Source organism: Canis lupus, chromosome 13 (genome assembly GCF_011100685.1).
Source record: "Canis lupus familiaris isolate Mischka breed German Shepherd chromosome 13, alternate assembly UU_Cfam_GSD_1.0, whole genome shotgun sequence".
Classification (NCBI taxonomy): Eukaryota; Metazoa; Chordata; class Mammalia; order Carnivora; family Canidae; genus Canis; species Canis lupus.
This window is the reverse complement of record NC_049234.1, coordinates 59,764,394-59,782,156: the sequence shown is the minus strand read 5'-3', so window position 1 is coordinate 59,782,156 and position 17,763 is coordinate 59,764,394. Positions and strand designations below refer to the sequence as shown.

Genomic DNA, 17,763 nt, shown 5'->3' with positions numbered 1-17,763 from the left:
TTCCATTACAGAGTGAAGGTTTCCATTTGGGGTGATGAAAGTGCTCTAAAATTGATCACCGGAGCGGTTGCACAATTCTGTGAATATACTATGAACCCCTGAACTGTACACTTTAAATCTGGCACTTGTACGGTATGGAAGTACATGTCAACCAAATTTTTATGAACAAAACAAAAACATCTCTCAGGTCATCATAACCAGAAAGATACTTTTCCTGTATAATAACTTTCATTCTTGTGTCAAGAGGACTGCAGTTACCTCGCAGCACCGTCCTCGACACTCTTCCAAAATATATTACGTAAGACAATGACTTGCACCTTGACTCTTAGCTAGATGATAGGACTAAAATCATCAAACAGACATTACACACATTTGCATACAAACAAAGTCGTCTACTTTGGCTTTTTCCACTTGCCATCCAAATGCTCGGACAGTTCATATAATGTATTTACTTTGAAAGGTAGGAGTTATAGTTTAACTTCCTGATTGATGCTCCTCGGATATAAGTGCAAGCAATGGCAGAAGAAGGCAGGGATTTCAGAAGAAGCAGCGCATCCCCCAGGATGTCTATGAAATGGATTTCAGTGCTTCTGCTGCTACAGCTGAGCTGTTACTTTAGCTCTGGGAGTTGCGGAAAGGTGCTGGTGTGGCCCACGGAATACAGCCACTGGATCAATGTAAAGACAATCCTGGATGAACTTGTCCAGAGGGGTCATGAAGTGACTGTTCTGACATCGTCAGTTTCCATTCTTGTTGATCCGAACAAATTATCTGCTATTAAATTTGAGATTTATTCTGCACATTTATCTAGAGGTGATTTTGAGGCTTTGTTCATAAAACTGCTCAACATTTGGATATATGATATGCCAAAAGATTCATTTTGGACATATTTTTCAGTAATGCAAGAAATTTTTTGGGAATTTTATGAATGTGCTCAGAAGCTCTGTAAAGATGTAGTTTTGAACAAGAAACTCATGACAAAACTACAAGAATCAAAGTTCGATGTCATTCTTGCAGACGCTGTCGGACCCTGCGGTGAGCTGCTGGCTGAGCTCCTTAAAATACCTTTAGTGTACAGTCTCCGTTTCTCTCCAGGCTACGCATTTGAGAAACACAGTGGAGGACTTCCTCTCCCTCCATCCTACGTACCTGTTATTCTGTCAGAATTAACTGATCAAATGACATTCATGGAGAGAGTAAAAAATATGCTGTATGTGCTTTATTTTGACTTTTGGTTCCAAACAATAAATGAGAAGAGTTGGGATCAGTTTTACAGCGAAGTACTAGGTAAGTCATGCTTTTCATTAGTAACATGAAGTCCTAATTCTCCTAGTGCTGGGGAGGAGAGTTTGTAGAAGTACTAAGAGGGAGGAAATTTGTCTTTTAGAAGTAAAATGATGACATGAAAGTATAAAATGATCTCTCAATCTCACAAACACATGCAAAGACTTATATGACAGGGCCAGTTAGAATCCCACTGTCCATTATGGGTACATCACACTCTAGGGAGTCAATAACTGACATTAGAGCACTGAGGAATTCTTGAACCAATGACATATCCATTCCATGTGTTTGTTTGTAATAGCTTTAAAAAGGGGTTTCTGTGGTTTGCTTTTTAATTTTTTCTCAGTAAAGTATTTTATCCTTCCTTGTTTATGAAATACACACTGAAAATATTACTTATGCTATGCTTTACTTTTTTAGAAGAATTTTAAGTCACAGCATTTTGAATCACGATTTCCTATATAACCCTCACCCCCCCACAGGCATAAGTTTCTCCATTATCAACATCCCCCATCAAAGTGGTACATTTGTTGCAAGTCATGAACCTACACTGACACATTATTATCATCCAAAGTTCATAGTTTACGTAAGAGTTTACTCTCAGCTTGGTACATTTTATGAGTTTTAAAAATTTATAATGATATGCATCTACCACTATTAGAGTAGTTTCGCTGCTTTAAATTCTTCTCTACTATACTTATTTTCTATATATACATTTTATTCTACTTTTTCCATCTTAAAAAAATGGCATTAGAAATTTCACTATCTTGATGAAAGCAGACATGTCAACTGAGGAGTCATATATTTCTAGTACAACTGTCTATAGTGTTGAGGATATTATTCCCACTTGTTTGCTCAGTTTCCTTAGTTAAGAATTAAAGTGTTGGGATGCCTGGTGGCTCAGCGGTTAAGCGTCTGCCTTTGGCTCAGGGTGTGATCCTGGGGTCCCGGGACAGAGTCCCACATCAGGCTCCCTGCATGGAGCCTGCTTCACCCTAAGCCTGTGTCTCTGCCTCGCTCTCTGTCTCTCATGAATAAATAAAATCTTTTTTTAAAAAAGAACTAAAGTGTTTACATATTACCTGAAAGAAATTTTAGGATCAAGGGAATAACTTGCTGAGTTGTAGAAATTAGACTGAGTATTCTAGGGAAAAGTGTTTCCATTGGTTAATTGACAGGGGACCTCAAAAAATTGTTTACATTTGCATCTGTCACTTTCGCAGCATTTCAGAATAAACAAATGCATGTTTAATTTGACAGTGGCTTAGGTTTAATAATGTTTTATGACTGTGAATACCTCCTTCATAATTCCTTCACCACAGCCAATTAGAAGGCTATGAGATACAATGGCTATGTTAGACTCAGGAATCTATAGTATGAAGTTTCTAATGATTACATATTCTTTCACCAGGGCTTATAAATCCTGTTTTTTTTTAATTTTTAAAAGATATTTATTTATTTATTTATTTATTTATTTACTTATTTATTCATTTATTTATTTATTTATTTATGAGAGACACAGACAGAGAGAGAGAGGCAGAGACACAGGCAGAGGGAGAAGCAGGCTCCATGCAGGGAGCCTGATGTGGGACTCGATCCCGGGTCTCCAGGATCACACCCTGGACAGAAGGTGGCGCTAAACCGCTGCGCCACCGGGGTTGCCCATAAATCCTGATTTAGAGTCTAAATCTTATTGAGGGGTGCACATACACGTTAATAGTTCACATTAAAAAAAAAAAAAAAAAACTATGTTACTGCCCTAAAGACGTAATGCGCCACCATTAAGAGTGCACGTTCTATTTCCGTACTTGTGGAAAATATTCCAGCTGTGACTTGCAAATATTATTTATTACATAAATATTGTTAAGCTCCAAATATTAACTAATTACAATGGTCGGTACAAGCCATACCTCCCAAAACTCACAGTTTTCTTGGAAAATCTCGGATCAAGGGAATAACTTGCTAAATTGTAGAAATTACACTGAGTACACGCGGGAAAGGTGTTTCCATTGGTTAATTGATGGGGGGGGGCTCAATTGTTTACATTTGCATCTGTTGCTTTTGCAGAATTCAAGAATAAATAAATGCATGGTTTATTTTCATAGTGGCTTAGGTTAACAAATTGTTTGGTTTTGAACGTACTACTGTGATGTGAGAAATGAGTCTTAACACTTTGTCTCTCATATTTGCATATGATCAATATATATATGCAAATGTATATATTTGCATCAATACATGTTTGTATCATATATGTGTCTGTTAGCAAACTACAAATACTTTTAACCCTTTTTTCTAACTAGTCAAAACTCCTTTCAGAAGATTCCATAGTAAATTCACATTCCATTATTCTCATTTCTTCTACTTGCTTGTAGTAGAAGTTGCTTGTTATGAGTTTTTTTGCTTCTTTATTTACTGCTAGTTTTCTACCACGTTTTAATTTTCATTCCAGGATAGTTAACAGAGTGTTATATTGCTTTCAGGTGTACAATATAGTGATTCAACACTTCCATACATCACTCAGTGCTCATCATGAGTTCACTTCTTAATCCCCATCACCTATGTTACCCATCCCCCACATTCCCCTCCCCTCTGATAACCATCAGTTTTTTTCCCTACAGTTAAAATCTATTTCTTGGTTTCTCTCTCTCTTTTTGTATTTTGCTTGTTTGGTTGGTTCATTAAATTTGACATATGGGCAGCCCGGGTGGCTCAGCAGTTTAGCGCTGCCTTCAGCCAGGGTGTGATCCTGGAGACCCAGGATCGAGTCCCACCTCAGGCTCCCTGCATGGAGCCTGCTTCTCCCTCTGCCTGTGTCTCTGCCTCGCTCGCTCTCTCTGTGTCTCTTATGAATAAGTTAATAAAATCTTTAAAAAAAAATGCCTATGCATGTCTCCTGCCCATTTTTTAAATGTGTTATTTGTTCCCTGGGTGTCGTTGTTGAGTTTGATAAGCTCCTTATAGATGTTGGATACCATCTCTTTACTGAAAATGTCATTTGCAAATACCCTCTCCCATTCTGTAGGTTGCCTGTCAGGTTTGCTGATTATTTCCTTGGCTGTACAGAAGATTTTTATCTTGATGAAGTGCCAATAGTTCATTTTTGTTTTTGTTTCCTTACTACCATCAATATATCTAGTAAGAAATTGCTCTTGCTGAGGTCAAAGAGGTCACTGCGTGTTTTCTTCTCCTGGATTTTGATGGTTTTCCTGTCTCACGCTTAGGTCTTTCATTCCACCTTGAATTTATTTTTGTGTATACTATAAGAAAGTGGTCAAGGCACCCCGGGTGGCTCAGCGGTTAAGCACCTCCTTCAGCCCAGGGCATGATCCTGGAGACCCTCCCACCTTGGACTCCCTGCATGGAGCCCGCTTCTCCCTCTGCCTGTGTCTCTGCCTCTCTCTCTCTCTGTCTCTCATGAATAAAAAAAAATAAAATAAAATAAAATAAAATAAAATAAAATAAAATACTAAAAATAAAAATAGAATAAAAAAGGGATCCCTGAGTAGTGCAGTGGTTTGGTGCCTGCCTTCGGCCCAGGGCACGATCCTGGAGACCCGGGATCAAATCCCACGTCGGGCTTCCAGTGCATGGAGCCTGCTTCTCCCACTGCCTATGTCTCTGCCTCTCTCTCTCTCTGTGACTATCATAAATAAATAAAAATTTTAAAAAAAGGATAAAAAAAATAAAAGAAGACTAAAAAAAAATGTGGTCCAGTTTCATTCTTTTCCATGTTGCTGTCCAATATTCCCGACACCAAGAAACTGTCATTTTCCCATTAGATATTCTTTCCTGCTTTGTCAAAGATTAATTGCCCATATAATTGTGGGTTCATTTCTGGGTTTTCTATGCTCTTCCATTGATCTATGTGTCTATTTTTGTGTCACGATCATACTGTTTTGATCATTATAACTTTGTAGCATGACTTGAACTCTTGTATTGTGATACGTCCAGTTTGGTTGTTTTTCTTTTTCAAGATAGCTCTGGTCATTTGAAATCTTTTGTCGTTCCAACAAATCTTAAGATCGTTTGCTCCAGTTCTGTGAAAAATGCTGTTGGTATTTTGATAGGGATCACACTAAATCTAAAGTTTGCCTTGGGTATTATAGACAGTTCAATACTTCCAAGTTTTGTGCATGGAATGCCTTTTATCCTCAATTTCTTTCATCAGTATTTTATAGTTTTCAGAGTACAGGTCTTTCACCTCTTTGGTTAAGTTTTATTATTTTTGGTGCAATGGGAAACAGGATAGTTTTCTTAATGTCTCTCTTCTGCTGCATTATTAGTACATAGAAATATAACAGATTTCTGTACACTGATTTGTATCCTGTGACTTTACTGAATTAGTTTATCAGTTCTAGGACTTTTCTGCTTAAGTCCTCAGGGTTTTCTATACAGAGTATCATGTCAACTGCAAATAGTGACAGTTTTATTTCTTCCTGACCAGTTTGGATGGTTTTATTTCTTTTCATTGTCTTATTGCTGTAGCCAGGACTTCTAGTCCTATGTTGAATAAAAGTGGTAAGGGTGGACATCCTTGTCTTGTGCCTGACCTTAGAGGAGAAGCTCTCAGTTGTTTCCCATTGAGTATGATGTTCACTGTGGGTTTTCCATTTTAGCCTTTATTTTGTTGAGGTATGTTCCCTCGAAACCAATGTTGCTGAGGGATTTTATCTTCAATGGCTGTTCTACTTTGTCAAATGCCTTTTCTGCATATGTGGAAATGATCATATACTTTTTATCCTTTCTCTTATTTTTTTTTTAGCTTTCTAAAGATTGATTGATTGATTGATTGATGATAGACACAGAAAGAGAGAGAGAGGCAGAGACACAGGCAGAGGGAGAAGCAGGCTCCATGCCAGGAGCCCGAGGCAGGAATCGATCTCGGGACTCCAGGATCACGCCCTGAGCCAAAGGGAGGCGCCATACTGCTCAGCCACCCAGGGATACCCATCCTTTCTCTTATTGATGTGATCTGTTTGTTTTTTCCCCTTCAGGAAGACCCACTACACTATATGAGTTAATGAGGAAAGCTGATATATGGCTCATTCGAACCTACTGGGATTTTGAATATCCTCGCCCACTCCTACCACATTTTGACTTTGTTGGAGGCCTCCACTGCAAACCCGCCAAATCCCTGCCTACGGTACCTGATTCCTGTTTCTTTTGCTTTGTTTCCTCTGGGCCATTTTTGTAGCTTAAAAAGATCATTCCTCAACAATGGTGTGTGCCCCAACAATATCTGCAGGCAAATCTAATGTTTCCTTGCTGTCATTCCAACTTTACACAATTCCTCATTTGAGATTCCAAGGTTTGACGACTTAGAGCATTAACAGGTTTAATTAATATATGAGAACATATGTTTTCCGCCACACACCAAGGCCAGACAAAATCTCAGTAAACCTGAGCACAGAGAAAGCTACACTGTGTATATAATGAGGACCATGAATTCTGCATATTTAATAAAGACCAAATAACTTCTACCACTTATATCTGAAAAAATCCATAGTATAAAATTGCAAAAGTACACTCTTAGCATATAAGGTGATAATCTTCATGAAAGCTACAATGTGTATTTAATGAGGACCAAGAATTCTGCATATTTAATAAAGACCAAATAACTTCTACCACTTATATCTGAAAAAATCCATAGTATAATATTGCAAAAGTACACTCTTAGCATATAAGGTGATAATCTTCATGAAAGCTACAATGTGTATTTAATGAGGACCATGAATTCTGCATATTTAATAAAGACCAAATAACTCCTACCACTTATATCTGAAAAAATCCATAGTATAATATTGCAAAAGTACACTCTTAGCATATAAGGTGAAAATCTTCATGAAAAAAGCAATGATGTAATAAGTTTTAGGTTGATATTGAACCTTCAAGACATAATTGAAAAATAAGCATCCCTTACTGAATTACTTGATGGTCTCTTCATCATGCTAGATGTCTACTAGAGGAATGAGCCATTGTGATTACATCTACCCTTGCCCAGATTCCACAAAAGGTTAGATAAATAACCTTAATCATATATAACTACTAATGAGTCTGTTAAACTCTGCAAAGGGTCTGATTACCCTGAAATTAAGATCTTATTCAATGGTTAACCTAATATCGATTTTGATTGCAAAATATTTAGGTGTATATGGTAACTTTCTCAAGGTCTAAATCCTGATGTAAAACTAGCAAAAGTTCTATTCAGTCTAACACAAGTGTCCATCAACAGATAAATCCATAAACAAAATGTATTTACACACAACGGAATATTCGGCCTAAAATAGAAGAAAATTCTAACACCTACTCCAAAGTGGCAAAGCTTTGGGATATTATGCAAAGTGAAAGTGGGCAATCATAAAGAGACAAATACTGTATGATTCCCCTGATATAAGGTATCCAGATCACTCAAATTCACAGAAATACAAAGTATAATGATGGTTGATAAAGATGGTCAAGGAGGGGAGATCAGTGGGTGGCTCAGCGATTTAGCACCTGCCTTTGGCCGAGGACATGATCCTGGAGACCCGGGATCGAGTCCCAAATCGGACTCCCTGCATGGAGCATGCTTCTCCCTCTGCCTGTGTCTCTGCCTCTCTATCTCTGTTTCTCATGAATAAAAAGATAAAATCTTTTAAAATAAATAAATAAATAAATAAAGATGGTCCATGAGGGAATTGGTAATTGTTATATAATGGGTACTGAGATCCAGTTTAACAAGGTGAAAAAGTTCTGGTGATTAGTTGACCAACAGTATAAAATATACACACTATTGAACTGCATACTCAGATATACTTAAAATGATAATTTTTATGTGTAGTTTATCACAATAAGAATCAATATAGGCATTACTCTAATAATTCTTGATGATATTTGATATCTATCTTTAATTGAAGAAAAATTTTTAAAGATTTATTTATTTATTTATTTATTTATTTATTTATTTATTTATTTATTTATGAGAGAGAGAGAGACTGCACATTGGGTGGGGGAAGGGAGCAGAAGGAGAGAGAGAACACCCAGGAAAGTCCCCTCTGGGCAGAGAGCTAGACCCAGGGCTCAATCTCACAATCCTGCAATCATAACCTGAGCCCAAATCAAGAGTCGGATGCTGAAACGACTGAGCCTCCCACGCAACCTCATAGAAATTCTTTCAATAGTGTTTGCTATGCTATTTCTCTTTTGTGATGGAGCAAATTTTTTCTTCACAGGAAATGGAAGAGTTTGTCCAGAGCTCTGGAGAAAACGGTATTGTGGTGTTTTCTCTAGGGTCAATGATCAATAACATGCCAGAGGAAAGAGCCAATGTGATCGCATCAGCCCTTGCCCAGATTCCACAAAAGGTTAGATAGAGTATCTTAATTGTATATAACTACTTAATGAGGCTGTTAAACTCTGTAAAGGGCCAGATTACCCTTTCCTTCATGATATGAACATCATTATGATAGCTCCAATTTACCTCAAACATGAGGAAAATATAAATGGCAGATGCTAAGTACTACAGAAGTTGTTTTGACAATAACTTTGCATTAACATTGAGATTGGAAAGAAATATATTTAGGACGTGCAGAGTAAAGCTTGGTATTGTAATGTGTCCTGGGCAGGAATAGCAATCACCAAATTCTGTCTGTCATTCTTTCCTTTTCCTTACAAGATCTGCATTCCTTTCAAGATTTCCAAGGGCACTGCCTACCTCATAGCTGTTCTCAGAAAGGAGTTAAATTTCAACAGTTATGTTAAAGAGGAACTGATAAAAGTCTGAAAAGCACCCTGCAGTTTACCCTTATCAGATAATCCAGGTTTCTCTTCCTTCCCCTAAATTTTGAGGTAAGCCTCCTCAGTGTGCTGTTCAGAAAAACAATGCCCAGGGCTCACCAAAGTATGTCTAGGCTTTCCTCCAGCCAAGATGACTTAGAGAAAGAGAAAAATTGACATGACTGATGGAATGGGCCCTATTACGAGTGAAAGAGTAAGATCAATGAAAAGGGAGAAGATGGGTCCACTCCTCAAGGTGACCAAGTGCTTATTAATATCTGGTTCCAAAGGACTCTAACTTATCAGAATAATAACTGCTCCCAATTAAGGAAGGAAAAAGAAACATATTAAGGAGTCAACCGGAAAGAAAGCCTAGCATGGGAAAGTTTCATATGCCTCTTTCTACATAAACTACAGTAGTAAATTCTTTTCCAATACATAGAATGCACCTGGCATATTTGGGTATTTGTGAACTACTTTTTGGTCACTGTAATAGTTTCTCCTTATGCTAATTTTTGCTTACCATCGCAAGTTACTTTAACATGCATATAGCAAATATATGCTACCCAATGTAAACTATAATCCAGTTATGAGGATTGCTGGGAAATTCTAAAATCAGAATCTATTTAGTACTGGCAATGGAAATTGCTTGGGCATAGATTTCATATCAATCAATGCTGTCAGTGCTTTGTAGTGCATCATTGACATGTCAACAACCAGTTCAATAAAACTTAGCACCACTACACTTTTGGAGTTTTTTTGACACGTATACTGTTATTTCTGAAGTGCCAACAGGCTTTTCTTCCCACATGTAAAGAACTGCCAAACCAAGAAATACTAATAATATTCTGCATTCATGTAAAAAAATTACCTTTTTCTTGGAAGTAGTGCCTAATCATTAGTAATGTGAAAGAAGTTAAACGTACTAAGGAGAAATTATTGATATTAATGAATTACTAATAAGCATAATTACTTGTTTCTCACAAGCAGCAGATTGCACATTTAGCTTTTTTGGGTATCAAAACATGTAAAACTCAAATAAAATAGCTTATGGAACAAGTGGCTATGAACAAGTAGATATAAGGGAACGTCCTTCTGTATCACTTAAAAAGATGTAAATAGGTTGGTATTACATTGGAAGATGAAAGCAATGATAACAGACAAAGGTGTGGATCTTAGTAATTTCCTATTCGTTTGCACTAGAATTATAGTAACTGCCTAAAAATTTCTTAAATGCTTGTTTTGTCCTTGATAATCTCATCTAATCTTCATGAGTGAAATATTATGATTACATTCATATTTGCTTGAATATAAAAATAAGTAACAAGATGGGGGTATTCTTACTATACTAGGGTTTTAGTAGTCTCATTTTTAATATCTTTTGCCTTGTTATTTATCAGTCAATGAAAGGAGTCTAACGATCATCTCTTAATTTCTTTAAAATGTTCACAACCTATAACTTCAAAGTTCAACTCATGAAATAAGGTATTTTCTTTCTAAGGTTCTATGGAGATTTGATGGCAAGAAACCAGACACCTTAGGGCGAAATACTCGGCTGTATAAGTGGCTTCCCCAGAATGACCTTCTTGGTAAGAATCTGGAAAATATTGAACTGAAAGGAACTCTAAACAAAATGATAACAGTTCACCAAAAAGCAATCTGACTGAGCATTTACTACTCAAAAACTCAAAACTAAAACTTAACTTTCTTATATTTGTTTTGCAGACCTAGAGGGAAAAAGATAAGCTGCAACAGTTGGCATGTTGTTATACACAGTCCCATTCCTTAGGGCCAGAATCAAAGTACCTGTATTTCAGCTGTAATTACTGCTCCCACATAATTTGTTACTAACTACCTAGAACATCGCTCTGTCTCCGAATTTTCCCACCTTATTCCTATCCTTTCTCCTTCTGCATGGGGATTCAGTGCCAATGAAAAATAATAGCCTCTCTTTTATTACCAGTGACTCTACATTTTCTCTAGAAAAATACCATAATCTTTTCCATGAAGTCACAACACATTTCATGATAAAGTGCTATCTTTCCTTCCCCTGATTTGAGCCACCAGCATCACACTTCCTGCTGCCTTGACACCTTACATGTGAAACTCAGTGACTTTACTGTGCCTTTAAGAGAATATGTTCTAACATGCCACCTGCCTTTCTTTTTTTTGCACCCTTTCCCTTTTTTTGGTGATAACCAGAATGTTATCGTTCAATTTGTCTGTCCAGCAATCTTGTATTCATTTTTCAAGTTACAAGCACCACACCAATCTTCATTTACCTCTCCAGCACATTTATCTGCTTCTTGCGCTGAGAGCCAAAAGACATTTGAATGCTGTTTCATGTTTATATAATAACATATGTCTTATGTTGCCCAATTCTCATTTGATTTCTAAGACTTACAGTTAATAATGTGCTGAGATTCATCCAATCCTAGGTCATCCGAAAACCAAAGCCTTTATAACCCATGGTGGAACCAACGGCATCTATGAGGCGATCTACCACGGGATCCCCATGGTGGGCATTCCCTTGTTTGCCGATCAAGCTGATAACATTGTTCACATGAAAGCTAAGGGAGCAGCTATCAGACTGGACTTGAGCACAATGTCTAGTGCAGACTTGCTCAATGCATTGAGGACGGTCATTAATGACCCTTCGTGAGTATTACTTTTTTTTTCAATAGATGGAATTTATCGATAGATTCTTCAGTCAACGGTGGCTGTGGATTTCCTCCCATTCTTAAGAAGCTAATTTGGAAAGAAGCCAAGTGATAGAACGGATCTTAAATCTACTTTTATTTTCAACCAGACATTTATTTCACAGTTGCATTTAAATCCCTTTGACTTAATGGGCAACCAATTACTGCAACATTTTTCTACATACACAAATGCAAACTATTATAGAGTAACTGTAAGAACATTTCAAAGTTCCTATGATAGAAACCATAGAATGAAAGAATGAAGAACTTGAAGTCATGTAAAGTGACTCAATTCAGTACCAAAATTTCCAAAGCTATAAATCTCTTTTTGCTCAAACATTGATTTTGGTTCTCATTGTTAATATATTTTATAATATGTAATTTGTGTACCATAAAACTAAAAGTATAAAACTCAAATACGTGTAGTGTATTATGGAATTATGAAACCATCACCATAATCTAAGTTTGGGACATTTTCATTAGCCCAGAAGAAATCACATACGACTGACTTAGGAGTTTTTGCCCATTACTCTTGCCTCAAGTAAACATCAATTTACTTCTGTCTCTACAAATTGCTGTGTTCTGGGTGTTTCATACAAGTGGGATCATACCACTTATGGGCTTTTGCATGTGGCTTCTTTCATTTGGCATGTTTTTGTGTTTCATTTGTGTGGTAGTTTTGTTTTGCTGAATGATAAATATCCTATGGTATGGATATGCTACAATCTATCCATGTATCAGTTCGTGAACATTTGGGTTATTTCCACAAATTTGGTATTATAAATATTGCTACACATTTATTATGTGAACAAAATTATTCACTTCTTTTGGGTAGACATCTAGGAGTAGAATTTTGGGTAGACTTCTAGGCCACAGATTATCTCTATGAGGAGCTGCCAAATTGATGTCCAAATAAGTTGCACTATTTTACATTTCCACCAGCTAAGTATGGGAGATTCAAGTTCTCCACATCATTTTCAATACTTGCTATCATCTTTTTTATTACAGCCATCCTAGTGGGTCTCTCCTTGTGGTCTTCATTTCATTTCTCTTACAGCCAAAGTTACAAAACATCTTTTCATGTACTTATTGTCATTCACATATCAGAAATACTGAAAAATGTATTATGGGGAGAAAATGGTAGAGTAATTGCATAATAAAAATACCTTAAAACAAGAGAGAAAGGTAAAGAAATATAAGGCAGGTTGGCCAAATAGAAAAGAAAACAGACTAAGACAGTAGATGAAAATATAAATATGCCAAGACATTAAATCTAAACAGACTAAATAATTTAAAGACAAAGATTGTCAGAACACATTTTTTAAACTATATGCCAGTTATAAGACATGTTCAAATAGAAATGTGCAAAAAGATTGTAAGTACGAAGAAGGTAGGAAATGATCTATTCTAGCAGTAACCGCAGAAAGATGTTGGACCCATGCTAATATCAGACACACTAGTCTAGAGTCACCAACAAAAATAAAGAGAAGTATTTCATAATGACGAATAGATTGATCTTTCAAAACAGTACAAATTACCAATTAGTGACGCCTACTACAAAAAACATCAAAATGCAGTAAAAGGGGGCCAAAGAACAAACATTCAAATTTACAGTCATAATATTGAATTTTTAAACATCTTTCTCAGTAACATAGAAAAATAAGATCAAAACAAGGGAAAAACGATAACAAGATAATGGAAGGGAGAAATACCTAAGTGTTTTGAAGGACACAATTTAAAAATGCAACCCATCTGACATATATATATATATATATATATATATATATATATATATATATATATAACAACAGAGAATACCCATTTTTCAAGAATGGAATAGATACTGGAATTAACCCTATGTGGGCCATAAACCAAAAGGAATTGAAAAATATAAATCATCAAGAGCACACTGTTCGGCTCTACTGGGATTCACTTAGAATCATCAAAAAGAAAGACAACTAAAACCTCTCTACATTTTGGAAATTCAGCAATATACTTCTACATAACTCAGCCAATAAAGAAATCCTACTCATAAATACACCTCTTCTCAGCAATTCCACTTCTACATATATACAAACACATGTACAAACATGTAAATCAAAAGATACAAGATTTTTATGGCAGCATTGGTAGTAATGGCCAAACAATTAGTAACACAAATGACTATTGACCGTTAAATGATGAAATCACCTGCGGTATTGCCAAACAATGGAATACCATACAGTGTGAGAAGTAACCAACAACTCTTACACAAAAGACAAAAGGAAATGAGTGCTCACTTCATATTCTAACATATAAATAATAAAAACTAATCTATGATGACTAAAAGGATCAGGGCAGACGGGGTGCTTCTGGGTAGCTTGTGACACCCCATACCAACATCTTAGTAGTAGGTACATTATTACATCCACTTCACAATAATATTCTAGCTGATTCTGAATGTATGGGTATTCCGTGAAGACTATTCCTCTCATGGGAATTCTTTGGTTTGGCAAATTAACTTCCTTTCAATGTCGGCATCTTTACGTTTCTCCCTTAGGTACAAAGAGAATGCTATGAAGTTATCAGGAATTCACCACGATCAGCCTATAAAGCCCCTGGACCGGGCAGTCTTCTGGATCGAGTATGTCATGCGCCACCAAGGAGCCAAGCACCTGCGGCCAGCCTCCCATGACCTCACCTGGTTCCAGTACCACTCCTTGGATGTGATTGGGTTTCTGCTGGCCTGTGTGGCAACTGCTATATTTGTCACCACACAATGTTGTCTGTTTTGTTGTCGGAAGGTCGCAAAAACTGGGAAGAAGATAAAAAAGGAGTAGTCGTATCTGAGGCCTCCAGCTGGTCGGCCTCCTAGACGGGCTCCTCCGGTTTCTGCCAGCAAGGAGTTATGATGCAAAGTTCCCTTCCCTGTGAAGAAACGACTCCTCACAACTTAGGTTCTGAGGTCAACATCTGTTCTCAAGGGATTTATTGCCTGTTTAAGAGTCAGAAATATGTCATGCCAACAGAAAAACTGGCAAATTAAAATTAAATTAAAATAAAACTCTACGGGAATTTACAGAAACTTCTTATTCTAAATGAAAAGTTATCCCCCTCCAAAAATTACTGAGCTTACCTGTGTTTCCAACATTGGGCATGAATATAAGAACATTAAGTAGGCTATTCACAATATCACTGTTACTGTGCAAATAAATACTCAGAATATTTTCACTTCATTTTGGTGCAAAATTTGTCGTTCCGTCCTTTGCTGGAGAAACTACAGATAGTTAAAATTGTATAAAATGACTTTTCCATCCATTTTGTTTTGGGTGACCACTAATTCTCCTGGGCTTTTATCGTGTACCCAGCCTGAGCATCACTCCTTACCAAAGAACATAGCAAGTTGATGGCCTTCTTCCAGTTTACTCATTTTTCAGTGAAATGTTTGTGAAATTAAAATATAACAACCACTACCTGCATCCTATTATAAAAATGAACTATATGAAAGTCTTTGATTTCAAGACCAAATTCTCTTTTCTCTCTTCTTGACCTTTAAAAACATTCATCTCGGGGATCCTTGGGTGGCTCAGTGGTTTGACGCCTGCCTTTGGCCCAGGGCGTGATCCTGGAGTCCCGGTTTCAAGTCCCACGTCGGGCTCCTGGAATGGAGCCTGCTTCTCCCTCCTCCTGTGTCTCTGCCTCTCTCTCTCTCTCTCTCTCTCTCTCTCTCATAAATAAATAATTAATTAAAACTTAAAAAATATTTAAAAAATATAAAAACGTTCATCTGGTTGCTTTCACTCTCATGTTCAGTCTTTGATCATGCATGCAAGGTCTTATTAACTGGCTAGTCCCCTCATGGTTCAACAGAGGCAGCAGACAGAAATGCCCATCTACCTTTTTCCTGAAAGAGGCTCATTTGCTTACTTTAAAACTGCTGCCCAAGGATTGCATTTCAAATTCAGCACCATCTAGCAACAGACTTTAATCCTCCCTCGCGTCCAGTGGGTGCCATTTTCAAGATCACCACTGTCTCACTGGAATGAGAATGTACACATGTCTGGCATGCTGGCTTTTGTGGCAGCCGCACAGAAGGCATAAAATTTGACCACCTGGCTCTGAGATATTCTTCAAATACATCATATGTTAGGCCACAAAAATATCTAAATAAATTTAAGAAAATTGAAATCATGTCAAGCAACTTCCCTGATTTGGTGGCCAGAAGTGTAAGAAGCGTTGTATTGTGAAATAACAAGAAATACATATATTGATCTTGGCTCCCAGTTCCTAACAAAGAGCTTCTAAAATCTTTATGAATTCCTTAGTGATAAGTACACTAGTAGCATCTTTTGTCTGTGACCCTAATCCCCGACATGGAGCTCCTAAAACCCTTATAAAATCCTAAGTGATAAGAGCAGTAAAAGCATCTTTTATTCTAATGAGGTAATTCTCCTGGATGACTGGGGGAGAGGGGACGCTGGAAAAACCACAGCTTAATTGAAGCTTACAATTTTCAACTTCACCCTCCACTTCTTTAGAGAGGGGAAAGGCTAGAATTGAGATAAATATTGATCATGCCCATGCAAGGAAGCCTTCATAAATATTCCCAAAATACAGTGTTCAGAGAACTTTCAGATTAGAGAACATATCTATGTATTTGCAGGTGGTACACCTCAAATTCACTGACATAGAATCTGCTATATTCCAAAACCTCCTAGACCTTGTGTTATGTATCTTTATTTGGCTGTTCATATCCTTTAATAAATTGATAAGTGTAATTTAGTGTTTCCCTGAATTTTGTTAGCTATTCTAGCAAATAATCAAATCCAACGGGGAGGAGGTCATAGAATCTTCCAATTTGTACCCAAGTTGAACAGAAGTTGTGGGTAGCCAGAAGATGTGCTACTTATACTTGGCATCTGAAGTGGCACATGAGACAAGAGCCCTCAATCTGTGAGATCTGATGTTGCCTCCAGAATCGAGTTAAATTCAGGGACACCCAGGTGGTATCACAGGGAATTGCTTGATGTGGTAGGAAAAAAAAATGCATAGTTGGTGGCCAAAAGTGCCAAAAGTATTGTGAGCATGGTAGTAGTATACGAGTAAAAGAGAAACACAGGAAGAAGATTGAGGTGTTTTCCTTACATAGTTCTGAAACTAGACATCAATTCAAAAAAGAAAACTGGAAAATTGACAAATACGTGGAGATTAAACAATACAGCATTAATCAGCCCACAAGTCAAAGAAAAAATTAAAGAGAAATTGTAAAATATCTTGAGACAGGGTTGCCTGAGTAGCTCAGCGATTGAGTGTCTGCCTTTGGCTCAGGGCATGATCCCAGGGTCCTGGAATCGAGTCCCGTGTCAGGTTCCCTGCAAGGACCCTGCTTCTCCCTCTGCCTGTGTCTCTGCCTCTCTCTCTCTTTGTGTCTCTCATGAAAAAATAAATAAAATCTTTAAAAAATATATCTTGAGACAAATGAAAACACAAAGTAAGAAAACTTAGAAGATGCAGTAAAAGCAGTTCTAGGGGGAAGTCCATATGGATAAACCTAAAAAGAAAGATCCCAAATTAAAAAAACAAAACAAAACAAAAACAACTTAATTTTATACCTCAACGAGTTAGAAAAAGAATAACTATACCCAAATTAGTAGAGGGAGGGAAATAATAAAGATCAGAGCAGAAATAGAGACCAAAAAGACAATAGAAAAGATCAATGAAACTAAGTGCCATTTTTTGGAAAGGATGAACAAAATGTAAAACCTAGAGTTAGACTTATGAAGAAAAAAGAGAAAGGGCTCAAATGAATAAAATTAGAAATGAAAGAAGAGACATTATAACTGATACCACAAAAATATGACAGATCATAAGAGACTACCATGAAAAAGTACATGCCAGCAATTTGAACAACCTAAAAGAAATGGGAAAATTCCTGGAAACACACAACCCACCAAGACTAAATTATGAAGAAATAGAAAATCTGAACTGACCAATCAGTAAGAAGGCTGATTCAGTAATCAAATCTCCCAACAAATAAAAGTCTAGA

At 36.9% G+C, this 17,763-nt stretch overlaps 1 protein-coding gene across 2 annotated transcripts; it reads left to right on the top strand.

Moving 5' to 3' along the window:
- The first annotated feature begins 374 nt into the window (after positions 1 to 374).
- On the top strand, positions 375 to 14,953 carry LOC119874461 (UDP-glucuronosyltransferase 2B31-like). Of its 2 annotated transcripts, XM_038556228.1 has the most exons (6): positions 411 to 1,287; positions 6,279 to 6,427; positions 8,496 to 8,627; positions 10,541 to 10,628; positions 11,478 to 11,697; positions 14,278 to 14,953. In XM_038556228.1, exons 1-6 carry the CDS (start codon positions 516 to 518, stop codon positions 14,555 to 14,557), a joined length of 1,641 nt encoding a protein of 546 aa, XP_038412156.1. In that variant the 5' UTR covers positions 411 to 515; the 3' UTR covers positions 14,558 to 14,953. The 2 variants fall into 2 exon arrangements, with proteins under 2 accessions (XP_038412157.1, XP_038412156.1); XM_038556229.1 differs by lacking the exons at positions 11,478 to 11,697; positions 14,278 to 14,953 and adding an exon at positions 11,724 to 12,155 and having other exon boundaries at positions 375 to 1,287.
- The last annotated feature ends 2,810 nt before the right edge of the window (positions 14,954 to 17,763 follow it).

Bases quoted from the DNA above. Each gene is read 5' to 3' on its own strand.
- LOC119874461 (XM_038556228.1), top strand. From the start codon at position 516: ATGGCAGAAGAAGGCAGGGATTTCAGAAGAAGCAGCGCATCCCCCAGG. The intron at 10,629-11,477 runs GTAAGAATCTGG...ATCCAATCCTAG, and splicing joins TCCCCAGAATGACCTTCTTG to GTCATCCGAAAACCAAAGCC. The intron at 11,698-14,277 runs GTGAGTATTACT...TTTCTCCCTTAG, and splicing joins ACGGTCATTAATGACCCTTC to GTACAAAGAGAATGCTATGA.